General features: G+C 46.5%; 1 protein-coding gene across 4 annotated transcripts in view; it reads left to right on the top strand.

The window, feature by feature from the left end:
- Positions 1-448: 448 nt before the first annotated feature.
- The window catches only part of LOC310785224 (lamin-A-like), a 22853-nt gene continuing 2978 nt past the window's right edge, over positions 449-20323 (top strand). The window contains exons 1-7 of one of the 4 annotated variants that reach the window (XM_083646228.1): positions 449-538; positions 6592-6951; positions 9635-9791; positions 10921-11046; positions 11239-11409; positions 12279-12404; positions 14303-14523. In XM_083646228.1, coding sequence (XP_083502354.1) covers positions 6608-6951; positions 9635-9791; positions 10921-11046; positions 11239-11409; positions 12279-12404; positions 14303-14523 — 1145 coding nt within the window. In that variant the 5' untranslated portion in view covers positions 449-538; positions 6592-6607. Of the gene's footprint in view, positions 539-1662; positions 1762-5985; positions 6081-6591; positions 6952-9634; positions 9792-10920; positions 11047-11238; positions 11410-12278; positions 12405-14302; positions 14524-20323 lie in introns of those variants that run through there. The other 3 variants (XM_083646229.1, XM_083646230.1, XM_083646227.1) reach the window with 3 other exon arrangements.

Raw genomic sequence — 20323 nt, forward strand, 5'->3', positions numbered from 1 at the left:
TATAAATATCAACAACTAGCCAACGCTGGTTGTCTGTATGGAAAGAGTGTTGCTCAAAATGGTTGAAAGTGATATCAATTTGGCCATTCAGTAGCGAACTAGAAATTTAATTATTTTTGTCCCATTTTGTCCCATGTGTGTGTGCGTGGTTTGTCTAAACTTACGTTAACTCGCTGCTAGCAGCACACAGCACAGTGCGGACAAACGCCCCGCTCTCAGCTTATGTAATCACAATGCGAGATTTCTCCACGTCATTCCCTCGCCCAACTTTCGATAAACCGCGCCATGAAATCCGTTTTAAATTTTCGTTTATGGGCTTTTCGTGATTCTTGTTAAAAGTTACTGCAACTGCAGCGCAGGGCAGTGTATGTGACAGTCACCTCCAGTGAAGAGCTCCGCCCGCGCGTCCCCGCTGCCTGGAGCACAGCAGCTCGTGCTCGTGCTCTAAAAGGCAGGGTGCCTCCGAGCTGCTGCGTGGCCGCAGAAAGTGCTCCAGACTCGGTGTGATAATCCTGTAACAGCATTTGAGCTTATTCAGGTAAGATATTAATAATGTAATGACACATTCAGCGATAAACTGTCTACAATGAACACATATGTCAAATATGACAACGTGGTGTTCAGTATTTTAAGAGCATGGAGCTACTTGCCTGATCAAATCCATTCCGCGCAGCAAAAAACACACACAGCGAGTCAACCCCCCCCCCCCCGTTGCTTGTACACAGTGACGATATTACAGTAGCCGGTGTGTTTAGACCAGCTTTGTTACGTTGTCACTTCGTAGTATAGCGTTATATTTTACATGTGCGCTATACTGCGATAAGATTTGTTTGCGGAAGGATGAAAGTGAGGCTCTCACTTTGATGCTGGGCGAGAGAGAGTGTGCTGTGCTGCTCACCCCCCCCCCCCCCCAGTCCCCAGTCGCTAGTCGCTCTGCTGACAGGCAGAGGGGGAGAGAGAGAGAGAGAGAGATCGGCTCCCTACAAGCAGCAGAGTGAGTGAGAGAGAGAGAGAGAGAGAGGGGGGGAGAGGGAGCGGAGTGACAGTGAGCAGCAGAGCCCACTCAGCGCTGCCTGCAGATAGGGACAGAGCAGAGCCTCAAAGCAGCCGCTCGTCGCGGCTGCCTTTAATAGCAGTTCATCTCCAAAAGGCAGCAGACTTGCAGGCATTTTTTCCCCATTTCATGACCAAACAACGCGAAACACACCGTGAACACCCTCCAACGCGAGGGGAATCTGTAAGTGAGAGACGAGTGCTGTGCTTGCCTGGATACAGTAGGGCACTGGTGACAGACAGCCTGAGAGAAGCGAGGAGGAGAGGGCTCCATGCTGCTGACTCGCCGAGCGGTGTGAAGTGAACACCGTACACAACACAGCTCGCGCAAAATGACCCGTTTCACTATCAGAATTTGGTCCAGTAACATTAGAAAGTATAGAAGTGCCGCACGATTAGCCTACTTCCTCATCAGACCGCCGTCAGACTCGCATTTTCCTCTCTACCCTCGCTGCTGTAGGTCCCGCACAGAATCGTGGAGTAACGAGTAACGAGCCTGTTTAAACCGCAAATAATTGTAAGTACGTTACGTTACTGATGAAGTAATTCGTTACAGTACTCGTTACCGCAAAAAGTAACTTAGGTACTGTAACGCGTTACTTAATAACGCGTTAGTCCCAACACGACTCACCACTGAGAGGCCAGCATGGTGAAGACGTCGGCGTGCGGGTCGGTGAAGATGCGGAGCAGCTCAGGGTCAGAGGAGAGGTGAGCCAGCAGACGCAGCTCTACCTGACAGAAGTCTGACACACACACACACACACACACACACAGGCGCACACACACACACACACACACACACACACACACACAGGCGCGCGCGCGCACACACACACACACACACACACACACACACACACACACACACACACACACACAGGCGTGCGCGCACACACACACACACACACACACACACACACACACACAGGCGCACGCACACACACACACACACACAGGCGCACGCACACACACACACACAGGCGCGCGCACACACACACACACACACAGGCGCGCGCGCACGCACACACACACACACACACAGGCGCACACACACACACACACACACACACACACACACACACACACACACACACAAGTTTCATGAAGGTACAGTTTAGACTTTTTGTGAGACCTTTTTAATGGCAGCATTAAATACATCAGCCATCTCTATTCTAGCTGATTCAACCTTGAGGTCACGTCCAAAAGTGCCCCAAACACGTAGTGAAAAAATCCTTCTCAATCTATGACCCCCCACGCCCTACAGCTGGACTACATCTCTCTCTCTCTCTCACACACACACACACACACACACACACACACACACACACACACACACACACACACACACACACACACACACACACACACACACACAGTATTGCCTGAATGTACAACAACAAATCCACTGGCTATAAGTCTAAATCACAGAATTTGGTGATAAAAATGGAATCAACTCTAAAACATGGATTATTGCAGAATTTCTATAATTTGTCCCAAATCGATAAAGGTAGGCCTAACTATCAAAATCAAAAGTAGGCCTAATTATTGTAGTAACCTCCTCAATGATTTCATAATTGGACTGGGGTGTTTTGAGAGGGGGAGCAGTCTTGCCTTACGTCACCTCACAACTTGGTTTTCATATTGAGAAACAAAGAGGCTGTCTGAGATGGCCTATATATCATTTTTGGAATTTCCCCTATGTTCTCCCCAATTATACTTGGCCAATGTATCCTTGGTTTGCAATGGTGCTATCATCCTGGCGGTGTAGTCCTGCTTTGGGGCGGGCGGAGCGAGTTCTCTTACGTTAGTTATATTAGCAACCTAACTAGTGGCTAACTCTTCCTTCTTCTCTTCTAAATAAAGTTATATCGTAATAATATATCGTAATATATCGTAATATATAGTAATAGCGGAGCCATATTTATTTCATTTGATTATGGCAAGATATCCTGCAATATAAAATGTGAAGCAGCCACACAGTCTGACAGAGAGCGCCTGTATCGCACGAGGGCTCCCTTGGGTTATTCTGTGCTGGGAAATGTGATCTGTGGTTTAAAGGTCACTACAGAATATCAGCTGGCTGGATTGTTTAAAGGTCACTACAGAATACCAGCTGGCTGGATTGTTTAAAGGTCACTAGAGAATATCAGCTGGCCGGATTGTTTAAAGGTCACTACAGAATACCAGCTGGCTGCATTGTTTAAAGGTCACTAGAGAATATCAGCTGGCCGGATTGTTTAAAGGTCACTACAGAATACCAGCTGGCTGGATTGTTTAAAGGTCACTAGAGAATATCAGCTGGCCGGATTGTTTAAAGGTCACTACAGAATACCAGCTGGCTGGATTGTTTAAAGGTCACTAGAGAATATCAGCTGGCTGGATTGTTTAAAGGTCACTACAGAATATCAGCTGGCTGGATTGTTTAAAGGTCACTACAGAATATCAGCTGGCTGGATTGTTTAAAGGTCACTGCAGAATATCAGCTGGCTGGATTGTTTAAAGGTCACTGCAGAATATCAGCTGGCCGGATTGTTTAAAGGTCACTACAGAATATCAGCTGGCTGGATTGTTTAAAGGTCACTGCAGAATATCAGCTGGCTGGATTGTTTAAAGGTCACTGCACTGCAGAATATCAGCTGGCCGGATTGTTTAAAGGTCACTACAGAATATCAGCTGGCTGGATTGTTTAAAGGTCACTGCAGAATATCAGCTGGCCGGATTGTTTAAAGGTCACTACAGAATATCAGCTGGCCGGATTGTTTAAAGGTCACTACAGAATATCAGCTGGCCGGATTGTTTAAAGGTCACTACAGAATATCAGCTGGCCGGATTGTTTAAAGGTCACTACAGAATATCAGCTGGCCGGATTGTTTAAAGGTCACTACAGAATATCAGCTGGCCGGATTGTTTAAAGGTCACTACAGAATATCAGCTGGCCGGATTGTTTAAAGGTCACTACAGAATATCAGCTGGCCGGATTGTTTAAAGGTCACTACAGAATATCAGCTGGCCGGATTGTTTAAAGGTCACTACAGAATATCAGCCGGCCGGATTGTTTAAAGGTCACTACAGAATATCAGCCGGCCGGATTGTTTAAAGGTCACTACAGAATATCAGCCGGCCGGATTGTTTAAAGGTCACTACAGAATATCAGCCGGCCGGATTGTTTAAAGGTCACTACAGAATATCAGCTGGCCGGATTGTTTAAAGGTCACTACAGAATATCAGCTGGCCGGATTGTTTAAAGGTCACTACAGAATATCAGCCGGCCGGATTGTTTAAAGGTCACTACAGAATATCAGCCGGCCGGATTGTTTAAAGGTCACTACAGAATATCAGCTGGCCGGATTGTTTAAAGGTCACTACAGAATATCAGCCGGCCGGATTGTTTAAAGGTCACTACAGAATATCAGCCGGCCGGATTGTTTAAAGGTCACTACAGAATATCAGCTGGCCGGATTGTTTAAAGGTCACTACAGAATATCAGCTGGCCGGATTGTTTAAAGGTCACTACAGAATATCAGCCGGCCGGATTGTTTAAAGGTCACTACAGAATATCAGTGGGATTTGTGTCAAGACAAACAACCATTCAGATCAGATGATCAGAAGGGCTTCTTTGTAAATAGTTGTTCGATATACTTTTTTTTTTAATCTTCTGAGTTCTCTTGCATTGCAAAAATAGCAATTGTGTGATTTTCCATCATGACAGGCTGAGTCACTCTCACACAGCCTGTTGAACTGTGTGTCACCCCTGAATTAGCCTACTACACATCAGCAATCATATTACAATTTATTTATAGAATACACTGTAATAGAATGTCCAGAATCCAGAAACATCCAGAATACAACACATTATTTACATCTAATCATAATGCACATTGCACTTAGATTAAGTCATGTTTATGTTTTTGATTTACACTGTAAAGTCATTATGGCATACAGAGCAGAAACTAGAGTAGAATAGAATGTCTCTTCTACCCCATTCCAGAATACAAAACAGACATCAGTGCACAACACATTGTACACGTCAAAATATAATGCACATGACATTTAGCCAGATTGATTGATTTAAACTGTAAATAAACAACATAGCCTATCTAGAATAGAATGGAATCTAACTTGATACTACAGAAACAAAACTACAGAGTAATACATTATACACATCAAAGCACAATACATGAAGTCCACATAAAACATTCACATATTTACAACACCTTAACTCAGTGGTTCCCAACCTTTTTTGTCTTATGTACCCCTTGAGCTGTTTTTCCATGACAATAGTACCCCTCACTCATGCGTGTTGATGATTACATACAAGTAAATCTATACAAAATATGTTTCACTGAACTGCTGGTGTTTGGGCTTTTTAGTTGTTGTTTTTTTGCCATTATCAGTAGCAGAACAGTGTAGCAGTTGACACTTGCCAGCAGAACTAGTTGCGGCACACACATCACATTTTAACAATGGGCTTATGAAATGACTTGGAATATATATATATTTATTTATCATTTTGGAGGTAAATTGTATTCCCCAATCATTCCAAGTACCCCCTGCAAGCTGCTCAAGTACCCCTGGTTGGGAATCACTGCCTTAACTTACTGGAAAAGTGTGACCAGTGTGCTTTGGGCAAATTAGTCCAATTCAACTTTCAGGCAATAGATTTACTCACAATTTGTACTGTATCCCTTGGGGATTTCTTGGGTACCAGTCGTTCTTTGAGACTGCACACTCATTACAGAGGGCCAGGGATGAGAGAGACAGAGAGGGAGGGAGTGAGAGAGAGGGAGGGAGGGAGAGAGAGACTACCACCCAGTGCCAAACTTGAGGCCAACCTCTCTCTCCTCCTCCCATCTCATTCTTTCCTATATGGGCACTCACATGGATTTTGAGACAGTACCATAACGGACTGAACACTGTCGGATGAGTGAGAGGAACAAAGATCACAGGACAACTGAGAAAATATCAGAAAGATCTTCTAATATCCTCTGAGCATCGTCATTGTCTACTTTCAGACCTTCTTTAAAAAGGTAAATATCTCCATATACATGTATATGCATGTGGCGTCTTATGTAAAGGAACTTTGCTATCATTTTGGGTGGAGTTGATAACCCCTCCCATGTTGTCCCACTGTTCATGACTTTTGTATTTCTTTTGTATTTCTTATCGCATTGCAATCAAGGCATTTGACAGAACGTTTACAGATTGCCAGATGCTATTTATAAATGTCACGTCACACAATAAATCATGTTTGAAAGAATATCTCGCTATTGACTGTGGTGTGTCTTTTTGGATTAGGACAGTGATATGAAATATGAAATGTACTCTACAATCTATTTTATGATGTATTGTCTTTTTTTGCACTATATGTGAAGTCCTATTATTATTGTACTGTACACTGCACTATGTAAGTGTTTTCAGTATGTCTGTGCAGCAGCACCACAGCAAGGCACATTCCTCTATATTTATCGTGCTTGGAAATGTATTCTGATTGTGAGTCTCATGACAGAACATTATAATGATGCTTATGTCTCTACAAAGATAGCCCATAGGTGCCATGGCGACACCCCGTCAGAAGAACACTCCCCAGGGGGCAGGCAGCCCACTGTCCCCCAACCGCATCACCAGGCTGCAGGAGAAGGAGGACCTGTCCAACCTCAATGACCGCCTGGCCGTCTACATCGACAAGGTGCGCTACCTGGAGAACGAGAACGCCGGCCTGCGTCTGCGCATCACCGAGTCCGAGACGGAGATCAGCCGCGAGCTGACGGGTCTGAAGGCCGCCTACGAGACGGAGCTGGCCGACGCCCGCCAGACCCTGGACTCCGTCGCCAAGGAGCGCGCCCGCCTGCAGCTGGAGCTGGGCAAGGTGCGGGAGGACTACAAGGAGCTTAAAGCCAGGTAGACCACGGTGGACCACTCCAGTCTCAATAGACCCTTCTCACGGGGGCCATTTTGTGTCGAAGAGGCAGGGTAAACACAGGTGCAAGCAAAACACTGATGAGGGTTTTAAACTTCCAAGATTGGAATTTGGAAACCCTCTTTAGTGTTTTGCTTGCACCTGTGTTTACCCTGCCTTTTCGACACAAAATGAACCCCGTGAAAAGGGTCTATCTATTTAGAGGTGTCTTGTGTAGGTTGTGTTTGTGACGGGTGCATGTGTGTGTGTGTGCAGGGGGGGTGCTTTTTGTGAGGGGAAGGGGGCGGGGCTAAAATGAAGGTGCTCTTCAGACAGGCAAAGTGATAAAGACTACAGTAGTACTAAAAATGGCATGGATTGGGGTGGGGGGAGGGGGGGGGGGAGGGGGCTGTGTCACATTGTGAGCCCCCAGAATTCTTACGAACACCCCTGTGTGTGTGTGTGTGTGTGTGTGTGTGTGTGTGTGTGTGTGTGTGTGTGTGTGTGTGTGTGTGCCTGTGTGTGTGTGTGTGTGTGTGTGTGTGTGTGTGTGTGTGTGTGTGTGTGTGTGTGTGTGTGTGTGTGTGTGTGTGTGTGTGTGTGTGTGGGATGCGGTTTCTTCAGAATTAGACTCAAAGTTTCCGTACCTCCTTGAGCATTGAGTGACCATCTGTAATTCAGACTGGCTTTCAAGAGCCACGATTATTTCTTCACTATGATTTCTTCTGCAGTTGTTAAGCAAGAGCGCGTTACAGAGCAAAGGGGAGTCCGTCCCCCAGAATATAAAAAGTTTTGGTCAAAAATGTATTGGCCATTTGTGGCCTTTCTGCCAAAATGAAGACGCCAATGATCCACATGGTTTGTGGTGATCAAATCTCCTCCCCCCCACGCAACCTTATCTTCCACCAAATCTGATTCAACTCAAGATTAAGATTAAGATTAATTTAATAGCCATAGTGAGTAAACATGTTACAAACAACAATTTGTCTTTGTGCAGTATACGGTGCAGCGATCACAGCAATAGCAACGCAAATAGAGAAGCAAAGTGAACGTCACTTCCTGCTTCAGCATTGTACCAGAGATTTTCATCCACCATTTATTTTCCTATAGACATTTCGTAAAATGCTTATAAAAATAGTTTTACTTGGTCAAACCAAACGGTTCAGATATATTTAGAATCGGGAGAGACCATAGAACATTTAACTCGGACCAAAACTTAAAAAAACAACATCGAACAAATATTTTCTTTAAACCTGCATTTTTTTAACGTTTTGGTCCGAGTGAAATATTATGCGATCTCTCCCGTTTCTAAATATATCTGAACCGTTTGGTTTGAACAAGTACAACTATTTTTATAAGCATTTTACGAAATGTCTATGGGAAAATAAATGGTGGATGAAAATCTCTGGTACAGTGCTGAAGCAGGAAGTGACGTTCACTTTGCCTCTCTATTGCAAAATATGAAGCAGACAGTAGACAATCTTCAAATTATAAATGATAAAGTGCAAAGTAAAAGACCTAATTATATTATAATAATTATGCTCTTATTATGTTTCTCTGTTTATTATTGACGAATGAGAGGGTTTTTGATGCATCCATAGACCTATCCATATTATTCATTAGTCCTCTGCTGCTTGTAAAACTTGTGCTGACGCCGTGTGCTCCGCTTGCCCCGCCCGGGCCACGCCCGTGCCAGCGTGCCTGTCTCATTGCTCACTGCATTTTGACATCCAGCTTCCATCCCAGACTTCTTCCCATGCTGCCACATCCCGAGCCCGCGATGACTAACTCTTTCCCGTTTCTCTGCTTCTCCTCCTTCAGCAAAGTAATCATTATATGCGCACAATACGTGGCAGTGTTTAGATGGGGTTGCTCTCTCGCTTTCATTACTTTTCCATCAATATTGAGATGGTGGCCATTGTGTTTGACAACGCCGGTGCTGTTGCCACGGCAGCGTCTCAGCTAAACAGCAGCGGCTGTGGTTGTGGCTACCAGACACGTAGGTTTGGATGGAGATCGCTGTGGCCGATGACTCACACAGGCATGGAAACACAGAGAGGCCTTTCCCCACTTTTTTTTCTTCAGCCAGGCTATCCTCGTCCAAAAATAACCCACATTCAGTTCATCAGACCATGTAGAGAGGAAACTGTAGTAATCAGATTTCCATTTGGCTCCAAATGGAAGAAACACAGCAAAAATAAATGTGTTGTTATTATTATGGAATGCATAGCACATCCTTGTTTTATCCAAGTCTAAAATATCCTGCAATACTTTAAAAGAACTTTATGCAAATACATATCTTGACATGTCCAATCATTCTCAGCCCCCTATAGGATGAATCAGCATGACGTCACTTGACACCCAGAAATGCGGAACCCCGTGGCAGTTAATAGTATGAGTTGTGCCAAACAAACGTTAATATCTCAAAAACTGTACATCACATCGCTTATATTTTGACATTCTGAGTGAGAGCAGAAGTAGCTCAAGAGTTTGATATAATGCATTGTCGTGTTAAAGTTGTGTGAACTGTCGCAGTTTTTAAAATGTAAACAGAGTTAACTGAGTCAGACACTCGCGCCTCGTGCCACTTGGGCTCCATAGGGTTCCATTGCCGTTGCCACCCAGTGACACGGTTTGTTTATCAAAATGCTGCTCGGCTGATCCCTCGTATACCTGTTTCCCCAGGAACACAAAAAAGGAGTCCGATTTGGCTGCAGCACTCCTGAGGCTCAAGGACCTGGAGGCCCTGCTGAACTCTAAGGACGCCTCTTTGACCACGGCCCTGGGAGAGAAGCGCACGCTCGAGGTGGAGAACCGGGACTTGAAGGCCCAGGTGGCCAAGGTAAAGTCGCCCCGCCGCGCTCCATTTAAAACTCAGTGGAGAGACACATCTGGACTCAATCCCCCTGCCTGCTGCCATCGCTCAAAGATCACCAGCTTGTTGCATCAATGTTGCACGAGTTCAGCTCACCCACATACATGTCTTTGTGACCTTGTATCTCCCGAATCTCAACTTGTCACAGACTAAGAGAAAGAGCGTTGTTTTTCCCTTTACCACCAGGCATTTTTGAGTTCATCCAATGGCGTTTTGAATCCCTCACTGTCAGAGGAAAACCTTGTCAAGTCAAGTCAAGTCACTTTATTTGCCATTTACAGTAGGGACTGCATTGGAATTGGGGTGCTAGGAGCTTAAAAACATACATAACAAATCACAGGACAGCATATAAAAACATTTAGATACCGTGTAAAAGATACCGTTGTATCTCCCACATCGCAACTTTTCAGACGCTAAGAGAGAGAGCGTTGTTTTCCCCTTTTCTGCCATGCATGTTTGACTTGATCTAATTTCTTCTTCATAAGCCCAAGGGGTCATATAATTATCTCAACCCATAGAAGACCTTGAATTGAAGTTGAAACATGTAAATCCCCAATAATGAGGTTTTAATATAACCACAACAATGTCTACACTGGAGTTTCTAGCATTCCCGTGTTTGTCTATAGGTTCTTTTCACAGCAACCTTTAGAGGTGGTAAAGGAGGAAGTAAAGCAGGTGTAGCCAATCAAATGAATGAGGGCCCTGGCACTGGAACACCTAAACGGAATGGAGCCATAATTAATGGTATTGGTTATTACACCTGCTTTACTTCCTGCTTTGACCACCTCAAAACGGTTGCTCTGAAATGGGTCCATAGACCATTTCACTTGAATTCTGTTGCTAGGGAACAGTTTGGACTAGTTTTTTTCCCTGTCAGCTATTGTATTAGCAAACACGGCAACAGGAAATAAGCTATGGTCCATTTCGAATGTTTACGTTCAATGCTGTCAAGTTGAACGGGTCTAGTCTACATATATGCTATAAGTGGATGTTCCCATGATCTCCCTACTCCCTGCACCAGCTGCTGCATACTTAGAGTATGTGGATGTTTGTGCATTCTTCCATACTAATAGTCAGCTCCTGTTGCCTGTCCTAGCTGGAGACCGGTTTGGGCGATGCCAGGAAGCAGCTGCAGGATGAGATGCTGCGCAGGGTGGATGGAGAGAATCGCATCCAGACAGTCAAAGAGGAGCTGGACTTTCAGAAGAACCTCTCCTCTGAGGTCAGAGTCCTGGATCAAAGTTAATATCATCTATAACATGAAATGAATCATCTGGAAAAAGGAACTTCTGTTATATTCACCTCTTTTTATGATCATACCCCTATAGTAAACGTGTTATAATCTACATGTACTGTAGGTAATTGTAGTTGTGACTCGTGAGTGACACTGGGTTTGTTGGTGATTGTCCAACAGGAGCTGCGGGAGACAAAGCGACGCCACGAGTCTCGTATGGTTGAGCTGGATAGCGGCACCCAGCAAGACTTTGAAAGCAAGCTGGCTGAGGCTCTGATGGAGATGCGAAGCCAGCATGAACTACAGATTAAACTATACAAGGAAGAGATTGAGAAGACCTACAATTCCAAGGTAATTATGAAAGGCCATATAAATTCACCAATATGCGATATGATTGTCTATCAGATTTCTGGCCATTAATTGTATTTTTCCTACAGTATGTGGCAAACTTAATTGATGTGGCACACATGTTGGGTGGCTAAGGTACAAACCATGAAACCTATTTTCAAATACTACATGACGCATATGTTGCTTAGATACTTGTAGCAATTCATGTAGGTTTGACTCCAGAGAATAACACAAGAAAAAGTGTTTATTTCTTACTGTGATCCTCAATGGACTCCATATGGACAAAATAACATAACATTGAAAACACATCACACAAAAAACATCACTAAAACACATTCAAAAGAATGTCAACATACAATCATACACATGGCACAATACTATACCATGTTTGTTAGCAGACACATTTTGTGCAGACTGTAGTCAATGGTTATTATTATACCAAGAAGACAATTGTGTTGTTTTGATCTAAAACGATTAGATAGACCCTTCTCACGGGGGCCATTTTGTGTCAAAAAGGCAGGGTAAACACAGGTGCAAGCAAAACACGAATGAGGGTTTCCAACTTCCATGATTGGAATTTGGAAACCCTCATTCGTGAAGAAATGTTATAACGAATGGGAACATGTATTTTGTTATATGGTAATGACCATGTGTGTGAGGAAGTTGATCACCATATTGCACATGCAATTTTATTGATAGAATCTTTATGTTCGTGACCAGGATTGTTAAAATAAATTGTGCAATAAATGTTGAAATCTTTTCACATTTTTTACAGTGGGTGTGTGTCTAAATGACCGTTGAGCTGAAGAGTCAGGTTAGAGTCGAGGTTTCATGCATCTTAAGTTAAGCCCCGCTGTTTGTGTGTGTAACAGCTGGAGAACGCCCGTCAGTCAGCGGACAGGAGCAGCCACCTGGTCGGAGCCGCACACGAGGAGCTGCAGCAGACACGCATCCGTCTGGAGTCTGCATCCTCTCAGCTCAGCCAGCTGCAGAAACAGGTATCTCAAAGAATACTAGATGGTTATCTACTGTGTATGGGTCACATTCATGTTCTTCTCATAGCTGAAGCCATCTATGCTTTTAGCCAAAATGCCTCACATGAGAGTTTGAAGCAGTGCTTCCCAAACTTTTTTCTGGGGACCCACTTTTTAAAAGTGACAAACCAACCAACCCAATTCACGACAGGTCTTATCTATAAATCGCGAGAAGAGCCAATTTGTGCATAAATGAAGCTCCCTGACCATTTTTACTGCCATTTCCACATCACCTTATACTATCTTTTATCGGTAAACCAGCCATTTCAAAGGGATATACGTTTGATAAATCACAACTTTGTTTTATGCACGTGTTAAATACTTTATAAATGAGACCAAATAAATGCATTCAGGCGGAGTTAACAGGCTCTTGTTTTCTTCCTCTCATCAGTAAAATAATAGAGACACATTTTAAATAAAAGACTATGGAAGAAATTTAGCAAATTAATATGGTGACCCAAATAAAATCTCCGGCGAACCACCTGTGGGTCCCGACCCAGTCTTTGGGAAACACTGGTTTAGAGGAAAAGAGATGTAGGCTAACAGTATGTGTGACGTTTTTCTAATTTAACAGCAGAGCAAAATCGAAAGTTCACATGATTGCATTTATTTTTTTATTCAAAACATAACAGGAACCAGTCATGCATTTACAGAGGTTAAGAGTCAGAAAATATATATTCAAGCTGTCAAGTGCTGTCATGCCCCTTTTGTACCAGAGTTTTCCCTTGAGTCTTTTGATTGCATTTCTTTTCATTTTGTTTATGAGAACAGATGTGCTTTTCTGACCACCAGCTGGAGTAGATGATGGGTGATGTTAAGTAGTTAGATCCAAACAGTGAAGTCCATTTAATGATAACACGCACCCACTATTCTATAGTCAGTTCTTATATACTCAACTCTGTTCTGGCTGTATAGATATATATTTATAAATATTTATACTCTGTTTATACCATGCCGATTCCCAACCTGAGTCCAGCTTACCCCCCAACCCAACCCCTTGTGTGTGTTCATGCCCAGTGCAATATTCTCTGGATCTGTATGTAATTTTATTTTTAACTTTTTTGTGAGCTAGTTAACTACTCCTTTTCATACGTTTGTGTTGTATTTAATGTGACCTACATGAGCAGCCTAATGTCTTGTATTTGCAAACTTGCCTGACCAGTACGGACTCTGAGCTCACAGAAACTGACCAGTACAGACTCTGAGCTCACAGCAACTGACCAGTACGGACTCTGAGCTCACAGTAACTGACCAGTACAGACTCTAAGCTCACAGTAACTGACCAGTACGGACTCTAAGCTCACAGTAACTGACCAGTACGGACTCTAAGCTCACAGTAACTGACCAGTACGGACTCTGAGCTCACAATAACTGACCAGTACGGACTCTGAGCTCACAATAACTGACCAGTACGGACTCTGAGCTCACAATAACTGACCAGTACGGACTCTAAGCTCACAGTAACTGACCAGTACGGACTCTAAGCTCACAGTAACTGACCAGTACGGACTCTGAGCTCACAATAACTGACCAGTACGGACTCTGAGCTCACAGTAACTGACCAGTACGGACTCTGAGCTCACAGTAACTGACCAGTACGGACTCTGAGCTCACAGTAACTGACCAGTACCGACTCTGAGCTCACAGTAACTGACCAGTACCGACTCTGAGCTCACAGTAACTGACCAGTACGGACTCTGAGCTCACAATAACTGACCAGTACGGACTCTGAGCTCACAGTAACTGACCAGTACGGACTCTGAGCTCACAGTAACTGACCAGTACGGACTCTGAGCTCACAGTAACTGACCAGTACAGACTCTGAGCTCACAGTAACTGTGTGATTCCTCTGTGTGACCCAGCTGGCGGCCCGCGAGGCGAAGATCCGCGACCTGGAGGAGGCGCTGTCCCGGGAGCGGGACACCACGCGCCGCCTGCTGGGAGACAAAGACAGAGAGATGGCCGAGATGAGACAGCGCATGCAGCAGCAGCTGGATGATTACCAGGAGCTCCTGGATGTCAAGCTGGCCCTGGATATGGAGATATGCGCCTACAGGAAGCTGCTGGAGGGAGAGGAGGAGAGGTGCGTGGCCTAGTGGTTAGAGACTGTCCCACAATCTAAAGGTCACAGGTTAGAGCCCTGTGTGTGCATCCGCTGAAAGCCATTTATCCTGTTGAGGTGTCTTTGTACAAGATGCTAAACGTCTACTGCCCTTTCATTGTGAGCTGCTTTAGATTAGTCAATTAATAGAGTAATAATCTGTGACATTTTCATATGAATAAATACAGTATGTCTGTTTTGCTACTCTCTGTTGATTCTTCTTCTTCTTCTTCTTCTTCTTCTTCTTCTTCTTCTTCTTCTTCTTCTTCTTCTTCTTCTTCTTCTTCTTCTTCTTCTTCTTCTTCTTCTTCTTAGTTTCTGGTAGCAGCAAAGCAGTTTATTTGTATTGAATAGAAGTTCAATCATGAGAGACTCTTAATATAATTTTAACAAACTTTATTGAATCAGAATAGTATGGCGTATGACTCCATGATGTGACGCTCCTCTTGCTTATGAGAGAGGGCGTCGGTGCTGTAAGAGATAGGACATCCCCCGGCGTATGACTCCATGATGTGACGCTCCTCTTGCTTATGAGAGAGGGCGTCGGTGCTGTAAGAGATAGGACATCCCCCCTGAGGGGATCTGTTTCCAACGGGAGTCATAACATTGGTGGTGATCTGGGGGAGGTGGTGGGATGAAGCTTCTTGCCTGGAGATGCTGGATGGATGCGTGATGCTGACGCAAGGTGAGTGATGACTGCACGAGTGTGATTTAAGCTGTGGTGATGGGGGCCTTATATAGTACCGGGAGAAGGGCATTTATGATGTCATAACTGACGTCATTTGGGCAACTGACGTCACGCTGCAAAGGTGACGTCATAGAGAAGGTGACGTCGGAGATGGTGACGTCATTTAGTGACGTCATTTGGGCTGAGGGTTATGACAGCATGGGGTGCTCTATTAATGCCTTATTTGGTCTTCCATGATTGAACTTCAGTCTGCGACTACACTTCAATCATGAGAGACTCTTAATATAATTTTAACAAACTTTATTGAATCAGAATAGTATGGCGTATGACTCCATGATGTGACGCTCCTCTTGCTTATGAGAGAGGGCGTCGGTGCTGTAAGAGATAGGACATCCCCCAAAGGAATTTAAAGTTATTTCGGGAACAGGGAGAGTGAAAACGGGGGTCATCCCCCAAAGGAATTTAAAGTTATTTCAGGAACTGGGAGAGTGAAAACGGGGGTCATGGAGCTCGCCTGGGGTATGCTTTAGTCAGGTCGTGGGCTGACAGGGGGAGAATTTATGCATGTCGGGAGATGAGGGGCTGACCGGGGTTTTTTAAGGCAAAGCGGGGATGCAAGGGAGTGGATGTGGATAGCCCGGGCATGGGCGCATCGATGAGAAAAGGAGAGTTTGATCACCACCAACGAAGTGCTTGCTGCCTCTTTAGTCATGGAAGAAGGGATCTCTGGGCTGATAGTATGGCGTCTTGCTCTGGTCGAATGTAGGATGCATAGGCGGTTGAGGACCAGCGCCCCAGTTGTTGAAGGGAGGCGGAGGACACCCCCTGCGTGGCTGCTGATGTGGCTGCTCCGATCCTGAAGGAGTGGCTGGAATAGTTCTCCGCAGGGATGTTGCATTTCTGGAGTGTGGTCTTGAAGTGGAGGATGAACCAGGATCTCGTCATGTGATGATGGGGAGAGATGAGGAAAAGGGGGGCCGAGGGACTAGTTGGGGGCCTGACTCTAAGGTATCGAATCATGGCCGAGAAGGGGCAGAAGGGAGATTGGATGCGAGCAATGATTATAGAGCAAGCTCCGCCTACTTTGGTATGTTTCAGGGAGATGCTATAGTGGTCGGGGTGGAATTTTAAATCGGAGAGAGTTATGTCGCGTGAGGGTTGAAACGTGGCGGGGGATGTAAACTCGCTGATTCTGAGGAACCCATAAAAGGCCAGGGAAAATACGCACTCTAAGAGGCTGTCTAAAAAGGTGGAGTGAATGCCTTGTCTGAGGCTGGTTAACATGTGCCGTAATATGGGGAGAGTAATGGGACGCCGGGAGTCGGGGGCAGACGGAAAAGCTTTTGAAATGCCTTTTAATAGTAGTTTAACAACTGGATTTGTAAATAGACTGGGAAAAGCCGGGTCGAGGCCCCTGGCGTAAAATTGGATGCCTGCCACTAGGCTGCGGATGTAAGGAGGGCGGAGGTGGCGGACATCTACGCAGAAAGAAATGAAGGTGCATACTGTGGGAATTAGAACGGGGTGAACGGGCTGGTTGACGGAGAGGCAGAACATGGCGAACATTCGCCAAGCCGCGTCGTAAGCTTTGATGGTGGAACTGGCCAGTCCTTGCCTAATGTAGGACTGGGCCGAGTGGAGAAAAGGGGTGAGGTGGGGATTGCTCTCTATTAGAGCGTGAGGGCGGAAAAGGAGGGGTGAGGTGTCGGAGTCGAGTCTGCTTCGGGGTAGAGTCTGCGGAACGCCTGGAAATTGAAACGGGAGAGGTGATCAGCGATTATGTTAATATGCCCGGGGATGTGCCTGGCGACCATGATAAAATTATGGGTGACGGAAAGCCAGGTTAGGCGCCTAACAAAAGGCATAATGGCCGGGGAAGATGATCGCCCTTTATTGATGATGGCGACTACTGCAGCATTATCGCATTTGACTGCTATCCTTTTACGTGCCCAGAAGCGCCCCCATATGTGACAGGCAGCCACTATCGGGTATATTTCGTATAGAGCGGAGGACTGATCCAAGCCGGCAAACTGCTGCGGCCAAGTGCCAGCGAACCAGTGGCCTTGGTAGACCCCCCCGAAACCCACGGATGGGGCTGCATCTGTGAACAGTTTTAGGTCGTCGGCAGACGAGACGATTTCATCATAGAAGAATGAGATTCCGTTCCAATTTTCTAAGAGGTGAGCCCAGAATTTGAGATCGGATCGGCATCCCTCGTTGAGGGTAACGGAGTCAAGGAGGCTGGGGACTGACGATGCTAAATCGAGCAGCCTGGAAATGAATGACCTCCCTTGGGGAATAATGTGCATAGCAAAATTCAGGTGGCCGAGCAGAGACAGAAGGTCTCGTTTTGAAATGTGGCTGGCTGCTGAATAGGACTGAGCTATTTTGCGGATGCGAGACAATTTCTCGAGGGGGAGGGAAGCTTGCATAAGCTTGGTGTCGAGATTAATGCCCAGGAATTCAAGAGATGATGAGGGCCCGGAGGTTTTTTCCTCAGCTAGAGGGACGCCCAGCCTGTGAAACGTCTCTTTGAGTTTAACTAGGGAGATTGAGGGGACGGACGGAGGGTCGATGAGCAGAAAATCATCTAGCAGGTGTAGCACTGCGGGGAGACGGATATTGTTTAGCAATATCCAGCATAGAGCTTCTGCTAGTGAATTAAAGATGGCGGGGGCTGCTTCTGCACCCAAACGTGAGCCTTACGGAAAAATAGAATTTTGAATCCCATTTTATTCCGAATAGATGCCATTGGGAGGGATGGATAGGGATGACTTTGAAGGCGTCTGAGATATCGGCTTTAGAAAGCCACGCACCTTTGCCTGCCAGTTTGATTAGACGAATGGCGTGGTCTATTTTTGCATAGTGGAGGGAATAAGGTTCGGGAGGAATGAGGCTGTTTATGCTTGGAGTGGGGCCATGATGAGGCGCTGACAGGTCTATAATTAGGCGCTTTTGCCGGAATATTTGCGAGTGGCGACGCCTACTGGACTTGTTCGGAACACCGGGAAGGGGGGAGAATCAAATGGGCCGATTATGAATCCTTTTGATAATTCCCTGCTAAGGAGTTGAGAAACTACTTTGGGCTCTTTTTGAGCCGTTTGCAGATTTTTAGAGACGTGGGAAATTGTGGGGGGAGAAATTACTCCTATTTTGAACCCCTGGGAGAGGCCGGTTAAGAGATGATCGGTAAATACGCGATCGGGGTGGCAGGCTAATTCGAGGCCCAGGGCTGGGATGTCGATGGGGGTGGATGGGAGGGATTTTATGATTGTTAGCCCAACCTTTCTTTTTTGGGGAACTGCCTTGGGGGGCGGATCCTGCGGGGGCAGACGGAGCGGGGGTGCGCTTCCCTGCAGGCGCTGCAGACGTGCAGAAAAATGCAGTTAGGGTATGTGCAAACTCCCTCATTAAAATTATTGCAGATAGCCATGTTGTTATGCATAACTACCTTGCGCCCCTGGCGGTCAGATTGAGATGGCTGGAAGGTTTCCTGCTGGAGGAGGGGGGGTGGACCGGCCGGAAGCAGTGTGTTGCTCCCGGAAGCCTGGAAGGCGGCCGCAGCGCATAGAGGCGCTGTGTGGCCTGTTTCGCCGCAGGAAAAACAGGTGATCGCCTGGTGACCACCCGTGACCAGTACCAGTAGCTCGGTATCCAACATGGACCAGTCTAGACGGATGTTGGAACGAGTTATGTACAGCGCCGCTTTTGTAGAGAACGCTTTGTGGTACTCGTAAAATATGTTTTTCCCGTACCTGAGGTGGAGGTCTCCCATCAGAGCCAAGTACTCGTCTAACTCAACGCGACGGCTGGGGTACACTGAGCATATGATGTCGCGGAAAACCCCGAACGCAACGAGGAATTCGGTTGGTGATAGATCTTTGGCGAGACGGGGGTCGGAAGATTTCAGGACGGCCGATATATCTTGGCCGCCCGTTAACTTTTTGCTGCACTCAGCAGACGGCAGGATAATGCTGACTAGATTGATATCCCTGCCTTGAAGGATCATGGCTCGAAGCCTGGGCGATATGTTTGCTGAGAGTGGGATATACGGCCTCCCGTGTCCGGGGGAGTGGATGGCCGAGGCGAGGGTATTCATAGGGGGGATGAGTGCGGGGAGGGGAGGGAACTCGGCGCACGCACCTGGATTTTGGAGCGGGGCTGGCTGGGCTGATATCGCCAGAAGAAAAGCGGGCTGAGAAGGGGGATACGAGCCTGAAACCTGGTGCGCTTGGGCTGCTGCCGTGGGGAGCATGGGGCTCGTGATCAGCCTCAGCCGGGCATCGATGTCGGCGAGGGCCCCGACCATTGAAGACATCGTTGCGATCAGGGGATCATGGGGGCCTGGAGGGGCTGGACGCCTTGGCGCGTCCGCCGAGGAGCCGGCGGTCTTGGTGCGCTTCGCTGGGCCTTTCTTGGAGGTGGACTTCTGGGCTCTTTTGCCGCGGCCACGGCCTTCGGAGTGCTGCGCGGACTGTGATCCGGGCGAGACGAGGACCTCCGGGACGTTGGGTCTTCTTTTGCGGCCGCGGCCCCTGGTGCGGGGAGCGTCCAGTGAGACGCCTGAGACGCCCGGAGATGAAGCCTGGGGATCGGGGATTTGCCCGGGGCTGGCCGGGGCGTTGAATGTGCTCTGGAGGAAGGCGTCCACGGTGGAGCTGAACATTTGCTGCTCGTCTTCGGACTCGGACATGGTGCTGGACTGAATGAAGCTTCTTGCCTGGAGATGCTGGATGGATGCGTGATGCTGACGCAAGGTGAGTGATGACTGCACGAGTGTGATTTAAGCTGTGGTGATGGGGGCCTTATATAGTACCGGGAGAAGGGCATTTATGATGTCATAACTGACGTCATTTGGGCAACTGACGTCACGCTGCAAAGGTGACGTCATAGAGAAGGTGACGTCGGAGATGGTGACGTCATTTAGTGACGTCATTTGGGCTGAGGGTTATGACAGCATGGGGTGCTCTATTAATGCCTTATTTGGTCTTCCATGATTGAACTTCAGTCTGCGACTACACAAGAGTGGGTTGTTAGCAGGGTTGTTAGCAGGAGCAGCGATAGCCACCATGGCTGAACAGACAAAGAAAAGAG

The sequence above is a fragment of the Poromitra crassiceps genome, assembly GCF_964638095.1.
Source record: "Poromitra crassiceps genome assembly, chromosome: 11".
NCBI lineage: Eukaryota > Metazoa > Chordata > Actinopteri > Beryciformes > Melamphaidae > Poromitra > Poromitra crassiceps.